We start from the raw sequence: 26,681 nt of genomic DNA on the forward strand, positions 1-26,681 counted from the left end.
TGAGTGAGTAGACAGATAGGTTTGTTATCATATAGATAAGGAAGGCAAAAGACATTTTAATATTTTTTCTTAGTTATGTCACTTTGAGAAAGCAGCAAAGCAGTTCTCAACCCGAACTAACCAGGTCCACAAGGAGATGTTTGTGACACAGCCCATAAATTTGTGCTGACTGCTGCTGACAGAATACAGAAGTAGGCTTATCTTCAAAGTCCTGTTCAGCAGTGTTAGGAACACCAGCAGCCCTTCACTCAGTCCTCCTGAGTAATGCAGAACTCCAGTAAAGTTTCATAAGAAAAGAATCCATTCATATCGGCCTGTTGCTATGGGGATTTAGTGCTCATTTATGTGGATTTTCTTAATGGGCCTTTGTTCATCTGAATTTCCTTTTAACTCCTTTCCCAGTTACCCTCTAGCACCCATCAGTGAAAATTCTCTTTGGAAGAGTCTCATGTTACTGAATTCCTGGAAGTTCCAGTTTGCTTTACCAGTAGGCAGAGGAGTTCATACCCTGCAGATAAAACTCTGCCAGGGCTGCACAGACAAATGAGTCAGTGAATCTTCAGGAAATCTGAGCTAGTGGGAAAAAAATACATTACAGACAAAGGAGTTTTTTGTTTAGTTTGTGGGGTTTCAAGGTGGGGAGGAGCAGTGTAAAGATGCTGGTGCTCAGCAGAGATTGGGCTTGGGAGCGGCTGCGGCGCGTGGCCCTGACACAGGCCGAGGAGGAGAAGCAGGTTCAGTGGCCATTTAAATAAAACTGATCCTGGTGACTTAGAACACTCAGTGTGCAACATTAAAATTGTATAACCAAGCCTTAATCAAGGGTTGAGCCCTTTGTTGTGAGCTGTGCCCTTGGTTCCCGTGTGGATGCCTGTGCTGGGCCAGCTCCAGAGATCCTGGGGCTTTGCTCATCTGTGACAGTCACATTTGCTATTTGCTCTTCTTGGACATGAGCACACAGTGATCTTACCAGTATTTGCTGGTTTATTCATTTTTTTCTTTATTCAAACTTACTACAAACTTCAGAATTACATTTTTTAGTGTGTCAGGGAATAATTCCCCAAGGGATTCTGCAGAGGATTCTGCTCTCACTACTGAACCTGGAGCTTCTTTCTAAAGGTGCTGCCTGAGCTTCCAGGCCTTGAGCAACAAATGTGTCTCAGTGGAAACACTAAAATACTCATTTTATCTCCTAGAATGCTCTGGCAAGGAATTTCCATCTCTGGCCTGCGAATTTGGCAACAATCTAATGGTTTTTTCACTTGGAGTATTTTTGTTAACTATTTCCTAAAAAGAAGAATTTCCTTTGTAATGCAATGTCCAAGTTTACTTCAGGACTTCTTTTACCTCAGAGTATTTTTATCTGTGGCACCAGTGGGATCCCACTAATAAAAAACCATTAAGAGGCCACAAACCATTTCATGCCAGGGTGTTGAAGTTACAGAAATGATTGTATTTTTTGCTGACAAATTCTGGGATAATTTTGGCTTGCACATGACGTTGCAGGAGGATGTTAAAATGTCTGACCTGCTCTTATTCATGAAGCATTTCAGTGAATCCTGACATTGTTACCTTTTAAATAGGAGATGTCAGGTTACCATTTTTAATTTTTATTTTGATGTCTGAAGGAAAGCTGAGCTTATGCAGTTGGATGGTTGCACCATTCAATCACCCATTTCTCCCTCTGCTTCCCTTTCATCCCGTTCTGATTCCTTCAGGGGTTTTGCAACTATTGGAAAATTCTAATCTGGTTTCACAAGGATTTCAGAATGTGTCTGGCATGAAGGTGGGGTCCTGGAATGCACATATTGAGCAGCAAAACCTCTTCACCTCTGGAATCAGCCCAGGAAATGTTCTCTTTCTTGGCTGGCTGCTGGGTGTAGATGCTGGGGGGAAGGGGGAATAGTCACAGTTGGGGTGGGAACGGGAGGTTGTAGGAGACATGAGAGTCGCAGCTGGGATGATTCTGTCTGAAGGCAGGCAGTACTGAGCCTGCTTTAGAAGCCAGCTATGAATGATAACAATTAAAGCAGTGCTCCCGTGCTAATTTTCCCCCTGGGTGTTGCAGCTGGAAGGCCACAACGAGCCCGTGGTGCTGCAGGTGTTCGTGGGCAATGACTCGGGGCGCGTGAAGCCGCACGGGTTCTACCAGGCCTGCCGGGTGACGGGCAGGAACACCACGCCCTGCAAGGAGGTGGACATCGAGGGCACCACCGTCATCGAGGTGGGGCTGGACCCGAGCAACAACATGACACTGGCGTGAGTAGCTCCTGCAGGAGTGTTTGCCTTTACCAGCTGGGGTTTGGGAACTGATTGCCTCTGTTGGATGGGGTACAGTTCAAGTCTGAACATCTCGGCGCTCTCCTCCCTCTGCTCCTCCGCTCTTGCTTGTAATTCAGTGTACTCACAGCAGATAGCAGGTGGTCCCTGTGCTTTTGGGACACAGAACCCAAAATCCTGGGTCAATTGCAGTATTCTTCTTTTTAACACATCAGGCTGTGTTTGCTGCTGCTGTTCTTGGTTTTTTTGGCTGTTTTTTGCTTTAAATCATTTTGCATGGAGCCTGTCTGAAAGCCACCTCTGCATCACTCACCTGGCCCTGTACATCTCCCCTAGGACCACACTTAAGGGAGGACTTATCTGTCACTTCCAAGTCCCACTGAACATAAATAATATGACTACAGTAAGTTTTTTTGTACTCCTGCTTTCTTTAAGTGAATGCAGAATATTTTGAAGCAATAATCCTGCAAACACAGATCTCGCCCTGGGGATGGAAGAATGAAGAGCTGTGATTCTAAATTGAATGCTTACCAGAATTATATTGCACTTTCTGTTTTATTCATGCTTTCATATGCCTTTCTGCCATGATTCATCATCCAAATTAGGCAGGGTTGAATGAAAACTTGAAAAAGGTCATAGATTTCATGTAAATAAAAAGAAATCTAATAACGTTTCCATAATTACCTCAAGGCTTTTGACTTTGGCTTATGAAACTACTTGAGAGACTGTTAAAGCTGCTGAACTTACTAAACTATGAAATTGTGCTCTGTTTTGTGTTGTCAGGGTGGATTGTGTGGGAATCCTGAAGCTGAGGAATGCTGATGTGGAAGCCAGGATAGGGATTGCGGGCTCCAAGAAGAAGAGCACCCGCGCTCGGCTCGTCTTTCGCGTCAACATCACGCGCAAGGACGGCTCCACGCTGACGCTGCAGACGCCTTCCTCCCCAATTCTGTGCAGTGAGTGTCACACCACCGGGCTGAGAGCAGGGGGTCTGGGCTTTGCTGTGATCTCAGCATGGAAGGGGTGTCCGGCGCTGGCAGGGGCTGCCCAGGGAGGTCTGGAGTCCCCAGCCCTGGAGGTGCCCAAGGAGGGCTGGAGGTGGCACTCAGTGCTCTGGGCTGGGATCAGGCACAGCTTGGGCTGCATGGTCTCCTACCTAAATGATGCTGTGATGCTGTCAAAATACCTTGGGTGTAGAAAACCAGCCCTGTGTTAATCTGTCATAATCTCAGAATTGCTGTGTCTGAAATCAAGTGGATTGATTTTTATTTATGGTGGGGTAATAGTTAAAATTATTGTCCAGTGTTGAAAAATAGTGATACAGTTCCTGATCTTCAGTTCAATGAATTTTTGCCTCGTAAGATTTCACTGGTTTTGTCATGATTGCTTTGAGAAACGATGGTTAGTACTTTGAGTCTCTTCTGTATTGTCACATTCGTGCCTCAGCTTTCAGCGCTAGCCAGGACTTGCAGTAAGTCAGCAGGCCTGGCTCTCCCAGCTGTGGTCCTTGTGTGGGCCAGAGGCTGAATCTGTTCTGGTTCAGTGCAAGAACAAAACTTTTTATAGCTCTTTATTAAACTGCTCTGTTTAGCACGAGCACAGATGGCTGCCTTGGCTGGGGAGGTTCCTCTGACCAACAGGGAAAAGGGGATTGTGGAATCATGGAATGGTTTGGGCTGGAAGGGCCCTTAAAGCTCATTTGTTCCACCCCTTATCTTGATGAGTGGGATGGAGAGCTTTGTCTGTGCATGGAGAGAGTAGAGAAGCTCCTGGGCACTCGTGTTGTGCTCTTTCCATGGTATAAAAATGATTTTTTGGGGTTATTTTTTAGAAGTACAGTCATCTTCACAGCTCCATTCCACTCAGTAGACCATGGTGGTATTTCACAGTAATGGAGTATCTGATAGTAATTTTCAGATTTAAGGTAAAACCATTTTCTATAAAATCTCAAAACCATTCCTGAGTGTCTTTTGTTTGTAACTTTCTGGTTAAAGATAAAATTATTTTACCCATAGAAGCAAAGGGAGTGAAAGTCACCTGATGTTTTCTTTAACAGTCCAAAACTTACTATTGTGAGTGGAAGCTGAAAGTCTGAGATGAAGCATTTAGAGACTGATTTTAAAATAGGCTGTTGAGCTAAAAAAAGCTGTATTTGATGCAAAGAGTAAATTGGTTTGGTTTTTGGCAGGCTGGGGTTTGGTCACTTGCTAAGAAAATATTCTCAATTGTGTAAGTTGCTAAGAGATTGCCCAGGAATTCTACAGAGTCTCCACTGCTGGAAGTCTTAGATCACAGAAACAAAATGCTCTGGTCAGAATTGTGTCTTTGGGGAGTATGTGAATAAACTGATCATGGTGTGAAGGTTGGGAGGGGAATTCCTGAGGCTCCTTCCAGGACTCTGCTTCTTTCTTAACTCACGCCAGAGCTACAGGGACTTGCAGTAGACCTTGGCCAAGCAAATAGTGCTGGCACATGCTACTGGCTGATCAAAATGGCATGAAATGTGTTGTTTATTGAATATAAATCATCTCCTCAGGCGCATTACACTGGGTTAGTTTGCTTACTGCAGGTATGTAATGTACCTTCGCAACAAGGTTTGCATTTACGCTCATGAGAGCCTGTTCACACTGTGTTTTATAATGTTCCTGAAACCTTAGAGAAGGCATTAAGGAGCTGCAGGCTCTTTATTTGAGGGCTGTGTTTTAAATAGGCTTTGTTAACTTGTTAGCAAACCTAAATCCAGTTACTCTTTTCATGTGCCTTGAGCATATTCAGTCGTTGCGTAACGGTTGCCTGGGAACCTGCAGCCAGAGTTGTAGAAAAATCCTCTCTGAAAGGTCATTAAATAATTTGGAGTGGTACAGGATGTGTGTTCTGCTGTGTAGTAAGCCCAGAGAATATTGTTATTAAACACTCAAAGTGGGCCAGGCAAGTGCAGAAACACGAGTCTGGGTGTGTGCCCTGGGGAGGTGTGTGAGGAGAAAAGGTGGTTGAGGAACCTTTGTTAGAAACCAGAATTATTTTATATTGAACGTGTCAAAACACATTATTTTAAAATGTATCTCTGTTTAAATTGTCTACTCATTTAGCACATTTGCATTTAGCTCATTTGTATTTAGCACACGTGGTCCTATTTGATTTAAGGTTTAAGAAGAGGAGGAATGGTTTGCAGCAGTGGCAGTTTATGATAAGAATGATATAAATCATCATCTGGACCTCTGGCACAGGGGCATCCAGGCATGTGTGTCTGTAAAATCACATCCTCTTGGCTTGTTAATTCGATTCAAATTGCTAGAATTACCATCCCAGAGATGTGAGTCTTGCAAGGGTTTGGAGGGGACCTTGAAGCTCATCCCATTCCACCCCTGCCAGGGGACACCAGGTTGCTCCAAGCCCTGGGTTAGTTCTTGCACCTGACAGAAAACTGTGGCATGTAAAAAATCTGTGCAAAACCCCCCAGGTAATAGGAGGATTACTCCTTCTACTCTTTTCCAGAGCAGAACAAGTGATTATTGTGCTTTCTGCGAGCTCATTACATTTGGTGAGGAAATAATAGGAATGGTTATGTTCTGAAGAGTTTGTCATGAAATGCATGATAAAGAAAGAAGCTCAGGAGTTTTAGTTGTTCCTTCATAACCCTGTAAGTAAAAGTATTTTGGTTTGGATGTTGATGTTCTCTTGATTCCAGACTCTGTTTTTTCCCTTGCAGCGCAGCCAGCAGGAGTCCCAGAGATCCTAAAGAAAAGTCTCCACAGCTGTTCAGTGAAGGGTGAAGAGGAAGTTTTTCTGATTGGCAAGAACTTCCTAAAGGGAACAAAAGTGATTTTCCAAGAGAATGTTTCCGGTTAGTGTGAAAGCAGGGCTGGCTTGGGGTGCTGAGCAGAGCCTGGGGTTGGGATTCACTGCTGGGTAAAGCTCAGTCAGGGAGAGCAAACTGAGGAGCAAAGGCACTGAAACAAATTGCTCTGTGCAATTTTAGGATGTGCACTAACCCAGGCTTTTTAATTGTCATTTAGATGAGAATTCTTGGAAGGCAGAAGCTGAAATTGACATGGAATTATTTCATCAGGTATTATTTTAATATATTACTTTTATTATTACTACTATTGTCACTACTACTACTACTACTACTACTACTACTACTACTATTATTATTGTTATATTTTTAATTTAAAAAATACACTGTCTGTTTCCAAGGAAAAATTAATCAAGCCTTTCCCTCTTTCTGTGCATTTCTAGGAATAATAATATTTTTTTTCACATAAGGTCATCTGTGAGTCCGGTGGAATATAATTTGGCTTTTACACCAGTGAAATTGTTCAGTGTCTAATGAGAGCTTGGATCCCACAGTGGGTTTGCTGAGCAGGTCTTTGCCCTTACATGCAATGAAATTAAAAGTTCTAATTCAGTTTTCCATGGAAGGAGATTGTGTGTACAGCATAGTCTTTATAACTGGCTGAGTTTTGTTCCACTTTGAAATGTTTAATGGAATATTTAATCTTTTTGACACAATAAGTGTCTTTATGGACTGTTTGGTTGCAAATGGTGTCAGGAAAGTGCCATCAAGGGCAGTACCCCACATGTGCATTGCCCCCAGTGCCCTGGGATTTTATTCATGGTGGTTTATCAGCCTGTTTCTGTCTCTTGATGTAAGTAAGTAGAATTAAGATCAGTGGTAAGAGAACGTGGTGCTTTTGCCTTGCAGAATCACCTTATTGTGAAGGTGCCACCATATCACGACCAGCAAATCACCTCAGCTGTCTCGGTGGGAATTTACGTGGTGACCAACGCTGGCAGATCTCACGACGTGCAGCCCTTCACCTACACTCCAGAGCCAGGTGTGTGGGCAGCCCTGGGGGAGCAGGGCCTGTTCACCTGCTCAGCAAAGTGCATCTTCCCAAACCCCTCTTGCTGGACAGTGGTGCTCTGTGAATAATAAAATCTAAACACGCTGCTTTTCTCATTTATGTGCCAAATACCTCAAATTCCAGCTGTCTTGTGACAGCTCTTGTATAGCAGCATCCATTTCTAGTTTAAGGATCAAAATGGAGCTGAGCAGGATAAAAAATCAACATATCCCATACAATGCACCAAATAACCAAGAAATCCCAGCAGGCTTTATCCTGAGGAAAGCTGCAATTTGCCCACTTCATGTATTTCAGTTTATTTATTTATCTGTACCACAATAGACAGTGCAAAGGTTTGTGTGGGTTTCAAAGAACTGAATTTCTTTAAGCTATAAGGAATTGTTTTGGTGTGCTTTGTGTTTTTTTGGCTTGTTTGCTGATTTAACGTAAGGAAGTTCTCAATGTGTTTTGTCTCGGCAGCTGGGACTCTGAATGTTAATGTGAAGAAGGAAATCTCCAGCCCAGCCCAACATTGTTCTTTTGAAGAGGCTATAAAAGGTACTAAATTGATTCTTATCAGTGTTCTTAATAATTTAACTATGAATTCCTACCCAGATTTGGTGAAATGAATCAGACATCCTGTGATAAGTCTGTGCTTATAAAATCTGGCCCTATTCTTACAGGGAGGTTTGTTTTCTGACTCTGAAACTTTTACTTTATAACAAAATTCCTATCAGTATATTTTAGCACAAGCTAATATGGAACAAAAAAAAAGGCAAAAAATAAGACTAATTAAAAAAAAAAATTCATGCATCAGGCTCTGCAGTCTAATCTTTATTTAGTCTGTTTGCAAATGAAGAATTAAAAAAAAGCCTAGGATTGCAGATAATACAAAGAATTAGAAACTGTGTAGTGTTAATTTAAGCAAATATATAAACTGATACACAGGGTAAGCCTGACATCCATCTAATTTAGTGTGGAGCTTAACTGAGGGAAGATCCCAACTGCTCCAGGAGAACAGCTGCTGCTCCTTGGAACACAGTGTGCTGTTGCTGTTCCTTCATGTCCTCAGTTAATTTATACAGTAAATCTGAATTTACCCTCTCATGGGGGTTTCTGTGTCAGCTCCTCATTGATGCTTCATTCCTGTACCTGTTGTGCTCCAGGCTGACTCTGAACCAGAGGTCAGAGAATTTTGTTTGCTGTATGCACTTGGTGTGTTCTGTCCTTCCTCACTCTGTACACATGTGCAGAAATTTTACTGCCGCCTTACTGAAAGATTTATATTTGCTCAGGGTGTGGAGATCTGTTGCTTTACGTTGAAGAGTAATTCTGTAATGTACTTAAAGGGAGTTCTGGAATGGTTTTACCATTGCCCCTCTTGTTGTGGTTTTGTCTGTGGCTGCAGCAGTGAAGGCCACGGGCTGTAACCTGGAGAAGGTGAACATTCTTCCTAGTGCCTTGATAACTCCACTCATGCCAAGCAGTATGATCAAGAGTGAAGATGTGGCTCCAATGGAAGTAAGTGCACAAAAATGCTCTCCCCCCGTGTTCCAGGTGAGTTTGGGGGAGCTCCTTGGTCTGTGCTTTAGCAGTGGAGAAGAGGAATAGACAGGGAAAGTGCCATGTGCAGGATCAGTCTGGGCAAAACACAGTTACAGAGCATGAGTAAAACACACAATTTCCTTTAATAACTCACCTGGTTCCTGCCCCCAGACAGATTGATGGGTTAGTGACCCTGTGATGGGGATTTTTATCCTGTGACGCAGAGCTGGTAAATTACTGTAAGAGTATTCTTTTAATCAATTCTTAGCATTGCTTTCATTGAGCTGTGCCATGATTCCATCCTTGAAGTAGCATTTGTGCTGCTGATCATTTGTTTGCTGGTTTGGGTGTGTCTGGGTTTCACATCTCACATCTTGCTCTGATCTTCCCTGGACACGGGGGATTTTGGGAAATTGTATTTCCATAACCCCAGTAAGTTTATAAATTACCGAATCTCTTGCTCTTTTCAGGCTTCGAATGTGGTTGGACCAACTCAGCAAACATTGGAAAACAGCATGCCCGGCATATCAACTTCTGCTTCCCATTTACCTTCTGAAGGCGAAAGCCAGCAGCAGCTGCAGCCCAAGGTGTTCAACGCAGAGCCCCTGAGCACCATCCAGCCGCAGGACATTTCCCAGCCCGGCAGCATTCTGCAGAGCAGCGATGCCCTGCTGCAGCAGGCGGCCCAGTTCCCGGGCAGGGAGTCGCAGCCCCGCGAGGTGCTGCAGTCGGACGGCACCGTGGTGGCTCTGTCCCAGCTGGCCGAGGCCTCGCAGCAGCAGCAGCAGCCCACGCTCCCGGAGCCGGCCCAGGCCCTGCAGCAGCAGATCTCCTCGAGCATCTTCTCGTCGGCCAGCGGCGTCAGTCAGCTCCAGAACACCATCCAGCAGCTCCAGGCTGGGAACTTCCCCACCAACACCGCCACGGGCAGCAGCAGGAACGTCGACTTGGTGCAGCAGGTTCTGGAAGCTCAGCAGCAGTTATCTTCCGTTCTGTTTTCGGGCTCAGACAGCAGCGAGGATGTCCAGGATCAGCTGAACGCAGACATCTTTCAGCAGGTCAGCCAGATACAGAACCCCGGGATGTTTTCCTCCTCAGACACAGCTGTCCATTCCAGAGCCGAGAACCTTTTGCCTGGCCGAGCTGAGAGCGTCCACTCCCAGCCCGAGGGTGCCCTGTCCGGCCAGCAGCAGCAGCAGCAGCAGCAGCAGGCCATGGAGACCTCGGCGGCCATGGTGATGGGCATGCAGCAGAACATGTGCCAGGCGGCCACGCAGATGCAGTCGGAGCTGTTCTCGTCCAGCACGGCGGGGAACGGGGCCCTGCAGCAGTCCCCGGTGTACCAGCAGGCGTCGCACATGATGGGTGGCCTGTCCAGCAGCGAGGACATGCAGATGCAGTGCGAGCTCTTCTCCTCGTCCCCGGGCGTGTCTGGCGGCGAGGCGGCCGCCCCCGCGCAGCAGCCCGTGTCCAGCAGCGGTGCTGCCATGTTCCAGCCCAGCAGCTCTGCAGAGGGAGAGGAGGCCTCGGGCCAGGGCAAGCAGATGCAGAGCTCTGTGTTTCAGACCATGGTTCAGATGCAGCACAGTGGGGAAAGTCAGTCCCAGGTTAATCTCTTCTCATCCACAAAGACCATGATGAGTGTCCAGGCCGGTGGGACTCAGCAGCAGGGCGGGGCTCTGTTCCAGCAAGGTGGAGAAATGATGTCCATTCAGTCAGGAAGCTTCATCCAACAGTCCCCACACTCACAAGCTCAGCTTTTCCACTCTCAGAACCCTATTGGTGACACTCAGAATATATCCCAGGAAACGCAAGGATCCCTTTTTCATAGCTCAAATTCCATTGTCCACAACCAGACCAACACTAATTCCTCTGACCAACTGCAGCCCCCCATGTTCCACTCACAGAATGCCATGGGTGTCTTGCAGAGCTCCTCGGTGCCTCAAGACCAGCAGTCTGCCAACATGTTCCTTTCTCAGAGTTCCATGAGCAACCCTGCCACTCAGGAAGAGCAGATGTCATTCTTCACAAGCCCAAACCCCATTTCTCCTCTTCAGACAGCAACAAACACTGAACAGCAGACTTCTTTCCAGCAGCAGACGCAGATCTCTCATATCCAGAGCTCCATGCTTCCCCAGGAGCAGCCCCAGACTCAGCCAGCTCAGCAGGGTTTGTTTCAGTCCCAGGTGTCGTTGGGCTCCATCCAGTCCAGCTCCATCCCTCAGAACCAACAAGGAGCCATCTTCCAGCCTCAGCATTCGATTGTTGCCATCCAGAGCAGTCCTCCATCTCAGGAGCAGCAGCAGCAGCAGCAGAACATGATGTTCAGCAATCAAAATGCAATGAGTACAATGGCCCCCCAAAAGCAGAACATGATTTTCAATCCAAACCAAAACCCAGTCACCAATCAGGAGCAACAAGGCCAGTCCATTTTTCATCCACAGTCCAACATGGCCTCGATGAATCAGGAGCAGCAGCCCATGCAATTCCAGAGTCAGAGCACAGTGTCTTCTCTCCAGAATCCTGGCTCCAACCAGGCTGAAGCACAGCAGCCAGCCATCTTCCATAACTCGCCCCAGATTCAGCTGGTCCAAGGGTCCCCAAGTTCTCAAGAGCAGCAAGTCACCCTGTTCATCTCCTCAGCTTCCATGTCTGCCCTGCAGAACAGCATGAGCCAGCCGGAGCTGCAGCAGTCCCCCATGTACTCCTCCCAGAACAGCATGGCAGGAATGCCAGGCACTGCTTCTCCTCCCCAGCAGCAGGCTCCTCTGTTCCACAACACGGCAGGAGGGGCCATCAACCAGCTGCAGAACTCCCCTGCCTCGTCGCAGCAGACCTCGGGGATATTCCTGTTTGGCATCCAGAACAGTAAGTGACAGTGCCCCGCCCTGAGCTTGCCGTGGCAGAGCTGCCATAGAAACAGGGGATGGCTTGGGTGGGAAGGGACCTTAAAGCGCCTCCAGTGCCACCCCTGCCATGGCAGGGACACCTTCCACTGCCCCAGGCTGCTCCAACCCCAATGTCCAGCCTGGCCTTGGGCACTGCCAGGGATCCAGGGGCAGCCACAGCTGCTCTGGGCACCTGTGCCAGGGCCTGCCCACCTCGCAGGGAAGAGTCTCTCACTAATATCTAATCTAGGAATGATTGTGCTCTCCTAAGAGAGCATTTTTTTTTATTTCCACAATATATGTGTTGCCTCTCTTCATGTTGCTGAAGGAAAGCGAGGATTTTAGAAGCTGTAGAGCCCAGAGGAGTGTCTGTTAAAGTGTACTAGCTGTACAAACCTGCACTTTGCCTTGTCTCCTCTCTGGACCCAGGCTCCATGGCCAGTTCTGTGGGCTGCAGAGCCTTTCTCTGTGTGCAGAGCTCTGTGGGTGCCTGTGAGCCCCAGCAGTGAGAGGTGCACAGGTGCTGCTCACACCAGGCTGTAGCAGCTGTGTGAGCAGTGAGGGCTGCAGGTGCTGCTCACACCAGGCTGTAGCAGCTGTCCCAGCCGTGAGGGCTGCAGGTGCTGCTCACACCAGGCTGTAGCAGCTGTGTGAGCAGTGAGAGGTGCAGGTGCTGCCCACACCAGGCTGTAGCAGCTGTGTGAGCAGTGAGAGGTGCAGGTGCTGCCCACACCAGGCTGTAGCAGCTCTCCCAGGGTGGGTGCCCAGCTGGTGGCGGTGGGCTGTGGCTTTGCTGCGGGCACTCTGGCCCGTGCCAGGACCCTGAGCTGTCCCTGTGTCCCCAGACTGCGGGCAGCTGCTGCCCCCCGGGCCGGCGGCGCTGCCGGAGGAGCTGATGGCCATGGGGCAGCCGGGGCAGGCGCAGGGCGAGGCGCAGCCCCCCGTGCCCGCCCTCCTGCCCCAGCCCCTGCCCGAGACCCCCCCGCTGCCCCCGGCCATGGCCACCAACCAGAACATGGAGAAGATCGACGACCTGCTCGTGTCCTTGCAGAACCAGGGCAACAACATGGCTGGCTCCTTCTAACGAGGCGAGTGGTGAGTTTGGGTCTCGGGGTTCTTTGCAGGGGCTTTGTTCGGTGCATTTACACCTTGCAGTGTGTGACTGTGCTTTAAGAGGTCAGCTAAAGCACCAGTGAGGCTGAATTAAGACTATAATACCAGAATGAAGTTATTAAAACCAGTCAGCAGTCAGAAGTTGTATGAAACAGTTGAAGACTGCGTCTTGTTCATTTTTCCTGCATTTTGTCATCTGCCGTGAGAGTCGGGTTCTTTGTTAGGGAGGAGAGTGGATCACTGGCAGCTTGGCAGATCAAAACCTTATGAAACATGACTGTGGTTAAAAAACTTGAGACTTACTGAGTAAATGACACCTCAGGTTTGAACTGTTTTTGAACTGTTCTGAACTCTTCCCCTGGGTTACAATAACGTAATGTGAAAACAAGTTTTGGAGGAATGTGGCGGCTCCTGAGTGTGCCACATGCTGAGGCTGTGTTAGAAACAGCCAACAGCATCAGCTGTTGCTAGGAGACATTCTGCTTTTAGAAGGTGCCTTTTTCAGAGGGGGAAGAGCCTTTGACTACAAATGAGCACCAAGAGGCAGGAGGACTCTGGAGTCCAGTGCTGGTTGTGGTAACTTGGGGTGGTCTTGTCCCAAATCCCCCCCGAGTGTTCACTGAAGTGATGCACGTCATTCCCGAGTCTAAAGGGGTTTGTATGTGGAGTTTGGAGTCTCTCCAGAGCTGCTCTTGCTCCTCGCCCCCAGTTCAGTGCCTGCTCATGAGGAGTGCCCTGAGGATGAAGCCAGTGCACAGAAGGAGGAGGGGACTGTGGTTAGTTATGCCTGACTTCTCTGCTTGTTCTCTCATGCAGAAATTCCATGGAGAAAAAAAAGCGACGATTTCCCAGATCCTCTCAGACCTTCCAACTCTGGATTAGGCTGCGTGGAACCAATTGCTTCTGTGGAAAAGTGGCCTCTTTAAGAGCACAGCGTGGCCAGTGGCAGACCTGAGGCCATGACCATGGAGTGTGGGCTCCACAGTGCCAATAATGCTGAGGAGTTATGCTTTGTGTTACTGGGGCGTGGGGTTGGGCTGTTACCAGGTTCGTGAACCTCATTACAGTGGGGGCTCTTGGAATTTAAAGCATATCTGGTCAGTTATTATTGTTGTTGGAAGGTAATCCATGTTACTACGTTTACTTTTTCCCTGCTATTCCTTCTGCCCATCCCTTTTTCCCCTCGGGAAGCTCGTGCAGCAGGAGCAGCAGCTGCCTGTGCCCCGAGCCTGACTCAGCTGTCGGTCAGTGAAGGGATCTCTCCATTGACACGGAGTGGGAGAGCCAGGCCCACCCTTCATCGATTGAAAGTATTGCTAACTGTAATAACCAAGCAGAGAATTGCTGCTGTAAATAACCAGTTCCCATCTGAGAATGGGATTAAACGGTTTTCCACATCTGTGGAAGCTGGAGTTACGTGGAGCTGTACATAGAGCAAGGGTTTGGTGGCTCTACAAAATTGAAGAAATGAAGGGGAACTTCCAGCTGATCTTAAAATCTTCTCTAAAACACCTTCAGCTTGAAAAGAACATTCTGTGTGGCTGAGGAAGGGGCTCCTCTGTGTCTCTCCCTCTGACTGATGTGTTGGAGCTCTGTGAAGCCTCATGAGCTGTTCCCAAACCAGCCTTCTCCCTTTTATTCTTTCCATGGTTTTCCCTCTCTCCCTCAGTTTTGTATTTTGTTTTTTTAAAAAAAGACATAAATATCCTACTGGCTTTAAAGCTAAAGAAACAGCTTTTAGGAATCCTTGGCAGTAAATTGCTTAGTCAGTAGAAGCTTTGACAAATAATCAAGGAGTAAGGAGAGAGGAAGCAATTTCTCCACCACCTTGTATTTGCAGGAATCCCCCTTAACCCGCCACTTCCAGCTGTGACTGATGGAAATCTTCAGCTTGGCTTTACTCCAAGTAGGGGGCAAATTGCATCATTTTAAAGCCTTCTTAAAAGGTCACTTCATCCCGAGCTGTTGCATCCTTGTAGCACATGAAGCTCATCGCAGTTCTGAAGTGATTTTTCCTTTTTCTACCACCGAGCCCCAAGTCTGGTTTCTAGATTGTCATGTTTAATTAAGGAATAAATCATCGACTGATGTTACCGAATGTAAAAACAACCCACTCCAGACCGTGCAGGTGTATTGTGAGGCTTGTGGATTTTTTGGGTGCTTCAACTCTCCAGACAGTGTGTGATCTCTCACTACGGCCTCGCGAGATCCGTGTTCTCCCGCTCCCGCGGCGCCCGTTCCGCCTCGGTAGAGTGTAGCTGGTATCACGTCATTCTTCATTTTTGTTATTTGAAATAACAAAGGAACAGTCTGTAAATGGTTTTTTTTAAGTTCCTCAAGTCTGTTTACTGTGTGTTTTCCCCTTAACTCGTGTGCGTAGTTGAGCCGTGTAGAGTTTTCCTTGGTTTTCCTGGATCTCCCCGTTTGTTGGTCTGTCCCACGTTCACTTTCTCTTTCTGTCTCTCTCTTTCTCTCTCTCATTGAGAGGCATTGAATTACGTTTTCAGTAGTAAGGCTTCTTGCCGATATGAAGGGAACTTTTCAGAAAGAGACCTGCTCTGGGTCATTTAATTTTGAATACAGTTTTCAATCGTTCAAGTTTTGGATGGTTTATATCTAATGTGTGTTTCATTTTTTTGGAAAGCTATATTTTGTATTTAGGAAATGGTATAACTATTTTGCTATTTGTACTGAGTGAGTACATTGGCATAAATATAAAAATTTATATATATACATATATATAAAATATTCTTTTTGCCACACATTTTTGTGGTAAATTTGTGAGTTTGTCTGATGTTCTACCACAACGTGGCGTCTGATAACAGTGGGGTGGGGTGGGGTTTGTTATGTCTTTATTGAGTATTTAAGTACTTTTTGCAACATAAATAACGTGTTCATCTCTCGCCATTCCATCAGGCAGTGTTGGTCCAGCTGGCCACGAGAAGCTTCGCTCTGTGTTTGGTGTGTCCCTCACTCACAGCCTAGCCAGGAAACCCAGAGGCATTTAGGATTATATAAAACATGAAATATTGGGGTTTCCCTCAGAATGAGCCATTCAGCTTTTCTCCACTCTCATTGCCTATTTAATATTTTATTATTAGCGCCTCTGTGTTTTAACTCCTAATTTATGATTATGCTCAAACGTTGGAAATTTTAATCAGGACAGAAAGAATTCCCCGCTGCATCATGTCCAGAGCTGCTTTAACCCCGACCCAGACTTCTTCTTTCTGTATTTTATTTTTTTTTCCCCTGCTAAGACAAAACATTACCAACATCTTGTAACGGTTCACAAGACGAAAGCAGCAGCCCACAGCAGTGCCCAGCTGCTGTGTGGGGCTGCTCAGGCTGAGAACAATGGACCCAACAACGTCCAGAGGGCCGTGGAAGTCCATAGGCACTCGCTGGGAAAGGAACTGGTGGTGTTTGCAGGATGTGTGTCCCAGGGTGAGCTGTTGGGACATGGAAGGAGTGACAGGAACGATGGATTTGCGCGCGCTGCTTCAGTTTGCTCCTTGTTCCCAAGGGCTCTATCCTTTGTGGGTCAGTGCCAAGTCACCAGGGACCAATTCTCCGTGGAACAGGATGAGTGCCCAGAAGAGAACCTCATCCCAAGCCTGCCACAGCTCCAGGGAAAAAGGGTATGTTTGAATTGTGGGCGTGTTTGAGGTCACTCGTGAAGAGAAGAGAGAAAAAAACATACACAAAAAACCAACCAAGGGCTGTGCTATCCCAGTTTTCCCTTCTGGAAACACCTTCCTTTCCTCGTGTTAAATTTTCCCATTCATTTTAGGTCAATGTTTAAATGTACAACACTTTGAACATGTGATTTGGTTCCAAGAAGTATTTGTGTGACTGAAGAGGTCGCTCAGCGGTTGGCGCGTGCTCGGCGGCGGCTCTGGGGCGGAGGGGTTGGAGCAGCCCCAGAGGAGCTCAGGGCAGGCTGCAGGGTGTCCTGGCAGGGAGCACAGCCTGAGCCACGGCTGGGTCTGCCCAGGACCCTGAACAGGCAATTCTGAGCACTGAGGTTGGGCAGCAGAGCTGCTCTGTGACCCTGTGTCCCATCGTGTCCCATCGGGCCCTTTGTGTGACAGAGGGGACCCTGAGGTGCCAGGCTGTGTCAGTCCAGCATCCCTGGGGTCCCAGAGCACCCATTTGTGGGCACAGGTGAGGGTTGAGGGAGATGGAGCTGCCAACCCCCCCCACATCCCCTCAGCTTTTACCCTGAGCGTGCCCAGAGCCCACCCAGACACCACAGAGCCACACTGGGTGCAGCTTGAGCTGAACATCTCTGGCAGAGTCACTGGTGCTTTGTGCTTAATTAACAGTAGCTTTGGTATTAATTGCCTCCTCACTGCCCGGTCTTGCTGCAAGCCAAACGCTTTGCTCTTATTTTAACACAAATCTAGTTCAAGAAATAATTCCAGGCTGGCTGTTCTGAAGTGGGTGTCCCCTCTCTCTGATCAGTGATGATGATTTCTTCTGATCACTGACAGGGTGGCTGCTTCCATGTAGTTTTGAGATAAAACAAGGCACGAGCAGTTAAACAAAACCTTGGCAGGTTTTTACTGGTCAGCTGTGTCAGTGGACCTTCCCCTCACTTGCATAAGCTGAACTTTATTTTTTGAAGTTTCCATTGATACTTTGATTTAGAATCTCATTTCTAAAAGGAAAATAGGTCTGAATGGATTTTAATTCCTGTTTTGTTGTGCCTCTGCTTGGCAGACGGTTGGGTTCCTTCTGCAGGGCCGTTGTGGGAGAGCAGAGGGAGCACAGACATGGATCTGAGTGAGGGGAGCAGCAGAGAGCAGAGGGAATTGTGTGGCCTGCTCCAAGCTGCAGGTGGAAGGCAAGAACAGGGAGTTCTGGTCACTGGTCACTGCTCATTAGTGCAAAATGGAATTTTATGGTTTTGGGGGGGTTTGTGTTCAGGGGGCTCGGGGCAGCTCCGTTCTATAGAAGCTAAAAGCAGACAGCAGAGGGATGCTGTGTTTGTTCAGGGGCTTTGCTTTAATTTGGGCTGGTTTAGCCTGTTGGGGCAGCCTGTGAGCTCTTGGTGTTCCTGCTCAGCCCAGCTGTGCCAGCTGTGGTGCCACAGCACCGAGGGTCAGCGTTGGGAATGGGGTAAATGTGTTAGAAACAAGGAGAAATGCAGCAGGGGGTGAACTCCTGCCAAAGGGAACTTGGGAGGTCACACAGGAGGAGAGGCTTTTCCTCCCCCAGTCTGTATAGGGATGTAAATATGCACTGCCTGTATATTCTAGGATTATATATATGTATATAGAGGAGTCAGATTATTATATATAAATAGTAGACACAGCATTAGAATACTGTTATATTTACATTTTTATAAACATGAAACAATACTCCTTTTCCTCGGTAGGAGGTTTTTGTAGTAACTCACGAGTAGCTGTCTCTCAGTCCTAGACGTGTGTCCTGTTGGTGACACGGATCCAGAACTTGCTCTGCTTGGGAACCTCGCTGGGATCTGTGCCTTGCTTTTGGGGTTTTACATCTTTTAGTTCGTACTTGCAGATGTGGTTTGGGATAGAGCTGGCACCCAGGCTGAGGCTGGGCTTCCTGCAGCCCTGAGCATCCCTGGGCTTCCCTCAGCGCCGTTTCCATGCCCAGGGTGGCAGCAGCTGTGCAGACAGGGGTTGGTGGTGCTGGGCTGACAGCAGCCCACATGTGGGATCTTATTGTTAGCAGAAGGTCCCTGCTTCTGCTGGGTAGGAGGGGAAGCTCCTCTGCCATTTCTCTTTATTCCCATGAGGGCAGCAGTCTGTAAACTGTTTTTTTTTAACTGATTCATTAGTGCAACAATCAAAATCTAGAGAATTCCTTGAAAGCCAGTGAAGCTCCCTTTGAATTCTGTCTGTGAGGAACCTGCCACCACTCGTGCTGATTTCTTTCTTGCAGGTTGTGTGAGGAATTAAACCCTAAGAATCATAGAATATCCTGAGCTGGAAAGGACCCACAGGGATCATCCAGTCCAACCCCAGCCCTGCACAGACACCTGAATAATCCCACCCTGGGCATCCCTGGCAGCATTGTCCAAACTCTCCTGGAGCTCTGGCACCCTCAGGGCTGTGCCCATTCCCTGGGCAGTGCCAGCACCCTCTGGGGGAAGAACCTTTCCCTGAAATCCAACCTAAACCTGCCCTGGCACAGCTCCAGCCTTTAAATCAGGTCATACATTCAATAATGTATATTGTGTCCAACATGACTTTCAGTTCCAAATCTGTGTTCCACTGGAATTTGTCCTGAGTGGATCAGTGTTATCCTGGTACGGGCCCCTTAAATCACCCCCACCACACTGAGAACCAGTGTCCTCCTTTGTTCTCTTGGAGTTTGCAGAGCTGAACTCTGCTTTTTGCAGGGATGTGTCATTTTTGCTGTTACACTTTACATCAAATTGCCCGGTGACATTGACTGTGTAGGGGCAGGGCAGGGATCCCAGGGATCCCCTGCTCACTGACCCCTGTTCAGGTTCCAGGGTACCAGCAGCCCTCTGTGACACTGCAGCTCCAGGCCTGGGATGAGGGAGGGCTCCTGTGTTCCCTGACAGGGAAATGGCCTTGGCTTTGTTTAGGCCCTGGAGCTGCCCCTTGGGATAACGTGTCCAGGGGGAGGTTCCTGTTGGGAAGTGGCTCTCTGGGTCTTGCAGAGCTGGGATCCCATTCCAGACCCTTAACAGCCTGTAGCATTCCTGGAGCTTTTTTATTCTGGGTAAAAGGAGGCAATTTGAATTATTTCCACCTGAGCTGATGCTGAGTTAAGCTCCAACCCCTTCAGAGCAGAGCTTCTGTCTCTGTCCCTGCACCTCGGGTGGGCTCTGCCCTGCCTGCCAGATGTTCTGGGTGCACCCTCGACCGCTGAGCTGCCTCTTGTGTGTCCTGCAGTGTGAAAGTAGCACCAGATATCCTTCGTGCAGTCTGTGTATATGGCTTTCGTAGGTGGGTTTCCAAGCACTGATTCCTGGTGTTTTCAGTTTGTCTATGAGGGGATATTTTATTTGCATCTATGTTTTTAGCTCTCCTGTGATAACTTGTTGAATATTAAAAAAAACAAAATATTTTGCTTCTATTGGGACATTTGTATACTCGCAACTATATTTCTGTAAACAGCTGCAGTCGAGAATAAACGATGAAAAGTTTTCATTTTACACTGTAAAGTCTTGTGGTGGTTTTACCAAGGGCATGTCCAGAGGGTGCTGCAGGAAGAGGTCCTTGGGAAGAATCACACTGACTCGGTGGTGTGGGACCCCAGTAACCCTGGGGGGGAGGCAGAGGCTGCCCCAGGAGTCCAAAGCCAAGATGCTGGAAGTCACCATGGCCTCAGCAGCATGTGTGGGTGCTTACCCAATGCCCTTTATCTGCAGCTTTGGCACACTCAGAGTGCCCCGGGGCTGGGGAGGCCCAGGTGTGTTCCCCCTTCCTGCTCCCACTCTGCAGCCTGTGACCTCCCCAGCACCAGGGGCCACAGCTGCTATCAGGTGTTTCCTTACTTTGAACAATTTCAGCAGGGTTAAGGGGAAATTGCAGCAGGAGCTGGGCCCAAGAGTCAGCTGTGAAAGATTTCAGCAGATTTATCCACAAAGCTTTACCCCAGAGTCGCCCCCTTCACCCCAATGCCAGGGTGGGACACAACTCCCTGCCCTGGGCTTTTGTCCTTCTGGAGCTCATTATCCCATGGCACAAACGATCCCAAGAAATCCTCCCTCCCTCGTTCCTCGAGGCTCAGAGAAAGGCTCCCCCTGGCACAGGCAGCCACAGAACTGGGACTGAGTCACAGGGCTTTGGGGTTTGGTGTTTATTGGGTGACACGGCCCCTGTCCAGGGGTGCCCGGAGAAGCCAACCCACCCTCCCCCGTGCCAGGGCCTCCCCAGACCCCATCACCGCCGTCACGGTGGCTCTCCGGGCACCGCGCAGTGGGGACAGGATGGCGCGGCCCGTGCCCAGGTGCTGGCAGAGGCCTCGCCCCGGCAGAGCCCCCAGCACACCTGGGCAGGTGGGTCCTGCGGGCGGGGCCCGTCCCGCCCTCACCTCCTCTTGACGAACTTCTTGGTGACGGCGTTGGGGTTGAGGCGGCGGCGGCCGGCGCCCAGCGCGGCGTCGCGCAGCTGCAGGTGCGCGGCCCGGCTGTGCACGTCGTTCTCGGCGAACGGGGACGCCCCGGCCAGGTAGTCGGGGTCGAACACGTTGGTTTTCTGCCGGGCCTTGCGCGACAGGCGCTGCTGCGGGAAGCGCTGGTCCTCCACCAGGTGCGGGTTGTTGGCGTGCTTGCCGCCCTGCGGCGCCGGCAGCGGGTACTGCGGGGAGAAGGGAGAAGGGATCAGCCCCGGCTCCCAGATGCCCTGGGGAGCTGAGCAGGGAAGCCTGAAAGCCCTGGGGTCCAAGTGCAACAGTATCTGGGCAATGTTCTCAGTTTGCCTTAATTCCCTCCAACCTGCCAGCCACAGGCTCGGCTCCCATCCCTGGGATCCCAATGGAAGCATTTCTTCACAGAAAGTGTTGTTAAAGGTGGGAAGGTGCTGCCCAGGGAGGTGGTGGAGTCCCCATCGTGGGAGGTTTGCAAGGAATTGACTGGACATGGCACTCAGTGCTCTGGGCTGGCTGACAACGTGAGCATTGCTCACAGGTTGGACTCGATGACCTTGATGGTCTTTTCCCACCTCAGTGGGTCTGGGATTCTGTCCAGGTACTCACCCTGAGCCCTCGGGGGTTCAGCACCTTGGGGTTGCGGGAGAAGTGCATGTGGAGACTCCCGTCCTCGCTGACACTCACTGCCACCTTCTTGAGGGTCTTGTTACCACAGTGGGGGCAGAACACCTTGGTCATGTCCGAGGTGGTCCTGCGAGGATGGGACGGGGGTTCAGAGCTCCTGGGGCCGTGGGACACGGGCTCAGCCCGGGCTCAGCCCCAGCCCCAGCACCTGAAGCAGCCGTGGCAGCGCAGGATGTAGCTGCGGGCCCGGCGGATCAGCATCCCGTTCACGGCCAGCACGTGGAGACCCATCTGCAGCAGCACGTTCTGCAAGAGCAGGGACACGGCGGGACCCTGGGACCTGCCAGCCGGGGCACTCAGAGCCCCGCAGGCTTTGGGAGGCCTCTGGGACTGAGACCCTGCTGCTCTGACACACGGAGCTGGCCCAGAGCCTGAGCCCGGCTGCAGCCCAGCACCCACCTGCATGGCAAAGTCCGTGGTGACACAGCCCACCTGGACACCCACGGGAGCAGTGTCAAAGTGCCCCATGTCCTGCTGGGCCTCCTTCAGGTTGCTGGGAGTTATCCAGCCTTCATCATCATCATCATCGCTCTCCTCATCCTCCTCCTCCTCCTCACCGGCGCTGGCCCCGTCTGCAGAGCTGCGGTGCTGCTCAGGGGGCTCGGGGCTGCTGGTGATGGCCTGGGCCGGGGGGCAGGAGAGGATCAGGGTGGCACCGAGGGGTCGGGAAAGGCAGAGCGAGGGCAGGGAGGAGCCTCCAGAGGATTCTCACCAGCAGCTCCCGCAGCTCCTCCTCGATGCTGGGCAGGGGCGGCCGCCAATACAGGAAGGATCCGAACTCATCGCTCTCCACCGGGGCCGGGCTGGAACTGGGCTGGTGCGGGCCCTTCCCCGCGGGCTTGTGCTGGGGGCACGGCACGGGCAGCGCTCAGCAAGGGATTGGCACGGGCACCCTCAGCCGTGGCAGGGCACGGGCAGCCCTCAGAGCCGGGGCACGGCACGGGCACCCTCAGCTGAGACAGGGCACCGGCAGCCCTCAGCCCCTCAGCCCCCTCCCCTGCCGCCGTGCCTTACCTTGGCGGGCAGGTGGAAGCCGGCGAGGTGCAGGGGGGCCTCGGGGTGCCGCGGGGTGGAGCTGAGCCGCACCTGGGGGGCAGCACGGGCCGTCGGCGGGGCCGCTAAAACCGGGACCCGTGCCGGGCCGCTGGAACCGGGACCCCGCGCCCATCCTACCTTGTCCTGCGGCTCCCAGCGGACGCAGCCGGGGCCGTCGATCTCGGCCTGGAGCTGGCACGTGAGGGCGAGCACCTGCAGGTCGGCGGCCGAGAGGCTCGGGTAGTCCCCGGTCTTCTTGGAGAACTCGGTCACTGCGGGGGAGCAGCGGCGCGGTCGGGCCGGGCCGGGCCGGGGTGGGGGAACCGGGCGGGGCCGCTCCGGCGGGGGAAGGAGGCGGTGGCGGGGCCGGCCGGGCACTCACCGAGGCGCAGCAGCTCGGGGCGCGGGCGGCGGACCCGCAGCTCGCAGGGCAGCGCGGCGAGGCGGCGGCGCGTGGGCCGGTCCCGGATCTCGGCCAGCACCTCGGGCACGGTGTACAGAGCGTCTGCGATGTCCTGTGGGCAGCGCCGTCACACCGGCCCGTAAGCCTTTGACCCACCCTCCCCGTCCCTCCGGTGTCTCCCCGGTGTTCCCCCGGTACCTGCAGCGGGACCGCGCTCAGGAACGCGCCCGTGTCGGCCACGACGTGCGGAACACGCGCCATGTCTGCGTGCCCCATGGCCCACCCCGGCCGCCGTCGAAGCGCCGCGGGAAGCACACCGGGAATTGTGGTCCGGGCGCGGGGCACGCCGGAAGTTGTAGTACAGCCGGGGCACGCCGGGAGCGGCGCCGTGCCCCGGGAGCGCTTCCGGCCGGCGCGATCACGTGACGGGCCGGGGTCACATGACGGCGGGAGCTGGAGCCGGGGAGCGGGAGCGGAGCGGCCGCCGGTAACGGGACGGGACGGGACGGGCCGGGCCGGGCCGGGCCGGGCCGGGCTGGGCTCGGCTCGGCTCGGCTCGGCTCGGCTCGGCTCGGCGTCGTTTCTTGGCCCAGCCCGGGTGCTCCCGTCCGCCCGCCGGACACGGCCTGGTGGGGCGCTCCGGCCGCCGGCGCCGCTCAGCCGGTTCCGGTAGCGGCCCGGGACGGCGGGGCCGGGGTGGGCCCTTGGCCGCCGCTTCCTGTGCGCGGTGCCCGCAGCGGCCGGGCCGGGTCTGTGCGGGGCTGCGGGGCCGGACCGGCCGGGCCCGGGGCGGGTTCGGTCCTCGCTGCCGGGCCGGCGGCCCCGCCGGTGTTCCGGGGGGCCGGGCCGAGCTGTCGGAAACGGGAAGCGGGGGAGGAAGGGAGGCCTCGGCCTGGCCAAGGGGGTCGCGGCCCGGTCACGGCCCCGCTGGGCTGAGGGCTGTGGGTGTCCGGGCGGTGAAGCTGTGCCCGGGGAGCGGCACCGAGCACCGAGGGGTTCCGGGGGCCAGAGGCGTTTGTTGGCGTGACCAGGGGTGTCAGATGAGTGACAGAGAAATGGTGTGGAGTCAGGAAAAGAGGGAACGGGGAAGGAAGAGAGTCGGGATGTGAAGGAGGAAGGATGGAAACAGCCCAGCCGGGACAGGGCGCGGACTGGGACAGGAGGGGCACGGCCCCGGTGGAATCCGGGTGGGGTGGGGACCTGAGGAGCAGGGGTACCCGATGGCCTCGGGGAGGCCGGGGTGACCCGTGGGGTGGCAGCGAGCGTGTGGCAGTGAGTGTGTCACAGTGAGTGTGACAGCGAGCGTGTGGCAGTGAGTGTGACACCGAGCGAGCCCTCAGGGCGAGGGCAGCAGGCTGGCCTGTGCCCCGGAGCCCTGGCTGCTGCGGGATGGAGCCAGGACGGTGCTCGGGCAGTGCCCAGCAGGCAGAGCTGGGGCTGTGGGGGCACAGGCAGGCCCTGGGTGCCAGGCAGGTTTGCTGGGCTGGCACAGAGAGCAGAGACCCTGGCAGAGGGGATTTCACAGGGAATGTGCCGTGGGATGGAGCTCGGTATGGTGCAAGGAGGGTGTGGGAGAGGGCAGGGGGGAGGCTCCTGCACAGGGACAGGGGCTGGAGCTGCTGCTCTGTTTTTGTGCTTCCCCTGGTTGGGGAGGGGGGCTGGCAGTGCCCTGGCCAGGCAGTTCTGGGCCGGGCTGTGAGCTTAGCCCCCGTGCTCTGCAGCTCCTGGCAACGGCAGGAGGAGGCTGGGGCAGGCCCAGGGTGTCTCGTGCTCCTGTGGGATGTGTGACCTCATCCCTCTGCTCTGCGGCTGCTGCTTTGGGCACCGGCCCTGGCCATGTGTCCTGCCATCCTCCCTGGTGTCACAGAGTGTCCTCATCCAGGGGGTGACACGATGGCCTTGGAGGCCTTTCCCAGCCTCAGTGATCCCATGGGATCTGGTACCATAGTGAAACCAGGGCTGCCCTTGAGGCCTGTGGTGCCCATGCTGTGACTAGAGCTCCCTGTGTGCAGCCACTGCCATGTCCTTGATGTGTGGTGAGCCTGTGTCCCCCAGGGCAAGGCTTTGGTGGCTGCCCTGTCCCGCAGCAGCCCTGGCCCTGAGTCAGGGGCTCAGGTGCCCAGGGGGTGTGTCTGGAGGTGGCAGTGCCCAGCTCAGCCCGTGGTGCTGCCGTGCAGGGGTTGCTCTCCCAGGGACACAGCGCTGCCTTTGGTGCAGGGGGTTCATCAGGAGAGGGAGCCCAGCCCGTGTGTCCGGGGCTCACCCAGCCCTGGCAGGGACACGGGGCTGTGTCTGGGCTCCCCGGGTCCCTGGCAGCGGGGCTGAGCTGTCTCCTGTCTCTGCTTGCAGCTGGGGGTGATGCCATGGCCGCTGCCAGCTCCAGCAGGGCCAGGGCCGGGCCGCCCTGCGAGAAGTCCCCGCTGTCCGTGAAAGGTGGGTGCTGCTGCCGCGCTGGGACTGCCCTGCCGGGGATCTGTGTGCTCTGCCTGCGCCCCGGGATGTGTGTGCTCTGCCTGCACCCCGGGATCTGTGTGCTCTGCCTGCACCCCGGGGATCTGTGTGCTCTGCCTGCACCCCAGGGATGTGTGTGTGCTCTGCCTGCGCCCCGGGATGTGTGTGTGCTCTGCCTGCACCCCGGGGATGTGTGTGTGCTCTGCCTGCACCCCAGGGATGTGTGTGTGCTCTGCCTGCGCCCCGGGATGTGTGTGTGCTCTGCCTGCACCCCGGGATGTGTGTGTGCTCTGCCTGCGCCCCGGGATGTGTGTGTGCTCTGCCTGCACCCCGGGATGTGTGTGTGCTCTGCCTGCACCCCGGGGATCTGTGTGTGTGCTCTGCCTGCACCCCGGGATCTGTGTGCTCTGCCTGCACCCCGGGATGTGTGTGTGCTCTGCCTGCCCTGCCAGGGATGTGTGTGTGCTCTGCCTGCGCCCCGGGATGTGTGTGCTCTGCCTGCACCCCAGGGATGTGTGTGCTCTGCCTGCACCCCAGGATGTGTGTGTGCTCTGCCTGCACCCCGGGATGTGTGTGTGCTCTGCCTGCGCCCCGGGATGTGTGTGTGCTCTGCCTGCACCCCGGGATGTGTGTGCTCTGCCTGCACCCCAGGATGTGTGTGTGCTCTGCCTGCACCCCGGGATGTGTGTGTGCTCTGCCTGCACCCCAGGATGTGTGTGTGCTCTGCCTGCACCCCGGGATGTGTGTGCTCTGCCTGCACCCCAGGATGTGTGTGTGCTCTGCCTGCACCCCGGGATGTGTGTGTGCTCTGCCTGCGCCCCGGGATGTGTGTGTGCTCTGCCTGCACCCCGGGGATCTGTGTGTGTGCTCTGCCTGCACCCCGGGATCTGTGTGCTCTGCCTGCACCCCGGGATGTGTGTGTGCTCTGCCTGCCCTGCCAGGGATGTGTGTGTGCTCTGCCTGCGCCCCGGGATGTGTGTGCTCTGCCTGCACCCCAGGGATGTGTGTGCTCTGCCTGCACCCCAGGATGTGTGTGTGCTCTGCCTGCACCCCGGGATGTGTGTGTGCTCTGCCTGCGCCCCGGGATGTGTGTGTGCTCTGCCTGCACCCCGGGATGTGTGTGCTCTGCCTGCACCCCAGGATGTGTGTGTGCTCTGCCTGCACCCCGGGATGTGTGTGTGCTCTGCCTGCACCCCAGGATGTGTGTGTGCTCTGCCTGCACCCCGGGATGTGTGTGCTCTGCCTGCACCCCAGGATGTGTGTGTGCTCTGCCTGCACCCCGGGATGTGTGTGTGCTCTGCCTGCACCCCAGGATGTGTGTGCTCTGCCTGCACC

General features: G+C 52.9%; 3 protein-coding genes across 8 annotated transcripts in view; 2 read left to right on the plus strand and 1 right to left on the minus strand.

The window, feature by feature from the left end:
- Positions 1–19,844, plus strand: part of NFAT5 (nuclear factor of activated T cells 5) — a 54,847-nt gene extending 35,003 nt beyond the window's left edge. For 3 of the 5 annotated variants that reach the window (XM_063168245.1, XM_063168248.1, XM_063168249.1), the window contains 10 exons: positions 2,069–2,259; positions 3,064–3,236; positions 5,990–6,124; positions 6,297–6,349; positions 6,986–7,118; positions 7,608–7,685; positions 8,536–8,648; positions 9,143–11,540; positions 12,406–12,655; positions 13,490–19,844. In XM_063168245.1, coding sequence (XP_063024315.1) covers positions 2,069–2,259; positions 3,064–3,236; positions 5,990–6,124; positions 6,297–6,349; positions 6,986–7,118; positions 7,608–7,685; positions 8,536–8,648; positions 9,143–11,540; positions 12,406–12,644 — 3,513 coding nt within the window. In that variant the 3' untranslated portion in view covers positions 12,645–12,655; positions 13,490–19,844. The remainder of the gene's footprint in view (positions 1–2,068; positions 2,260–3,063; positions 3,237–5,989; positions 6,125–6,296; positions 6,350–6,985; positions 7,119–7,607; positions 7,686–8,535; positions 8,649–9,142; positions 11,541–12,405; positions 12,656–13,489) is intronic. The other 2 variants (XM_063168246.1, XM_063168247.1) reach the window with 2 other exon arrangements.
- Positions 19,845–20,458: 614 nt separating this feature from the next.
- Positions 20,459–23,178, minus strand: NOB1 (NIN1 (RPN12) binding protein 1 homolog). The gene is made up of 9 exons (XM_063168250.1): positions 23,094–23,178; positions 22,875–23,007; positions 22,631–22,764; positions 22,472–22,543; positions 22,170–22,301; positions 21,857–22,078; positions 21,606–21,703; positions 21,380–21,524; positions 20,459–20,982 (listed from the first exon to the last, which is right to left on the minus strand). Exons 1-9 carry the CDS (start codon positions 23,169–23,171, stop codon positions 20,713–20,715), a joined length of 1,284 nt encoding a protein of 427 aa, XP_063024320.1. The 5' UTR covers positions 23,172–23,178; the 3' UTR covers positions 20,459–20,712.
- Positions 23,179–23,318: 140 nt separating this feature from the next.
- WWP2 (WW domain containing E3 ubiquitin protein ligase 2) overlaps positions 23,319–26,681 on the plus strand; it is a 32,643-nt gene continuing 29,280 nt past the window's right edge. The window contains exons 1-2 of one of the 2 annotated variants that reach the window (XM_063168251.1): positions 23,319–23,382; positions 25,245–25,328. In XM_063168251.1, the coding sequence (XP_063024321.1) occupies positions 25,259–25,328 (70 nt within the window). In that variant the 5' untranslated portion in view covers positions 23,319–23,382; positions 25,245–25,258. Of the gene's footprint in view, positions 23,383–24,596; positions 25,329–26,681 lie in introns of those variants that run through there. The other variant, XM_063168252.1, reaches the window with a different exon arrangement.

This window comes from Melospiza melodia, chromosome 13 (assembly GCF_035770615.1).
Source record: "Melospiza melodia melodia isolate bMelMel2 chromosome 13, bMelMel2.pri, whole genome shotgun sequence".
Taxonomy (NCBI): Eukaryota; Metazoa; Chordata; class Aves; order Passeriformes; family Passerellidae; genus Melospiza; species Melospiza melodia.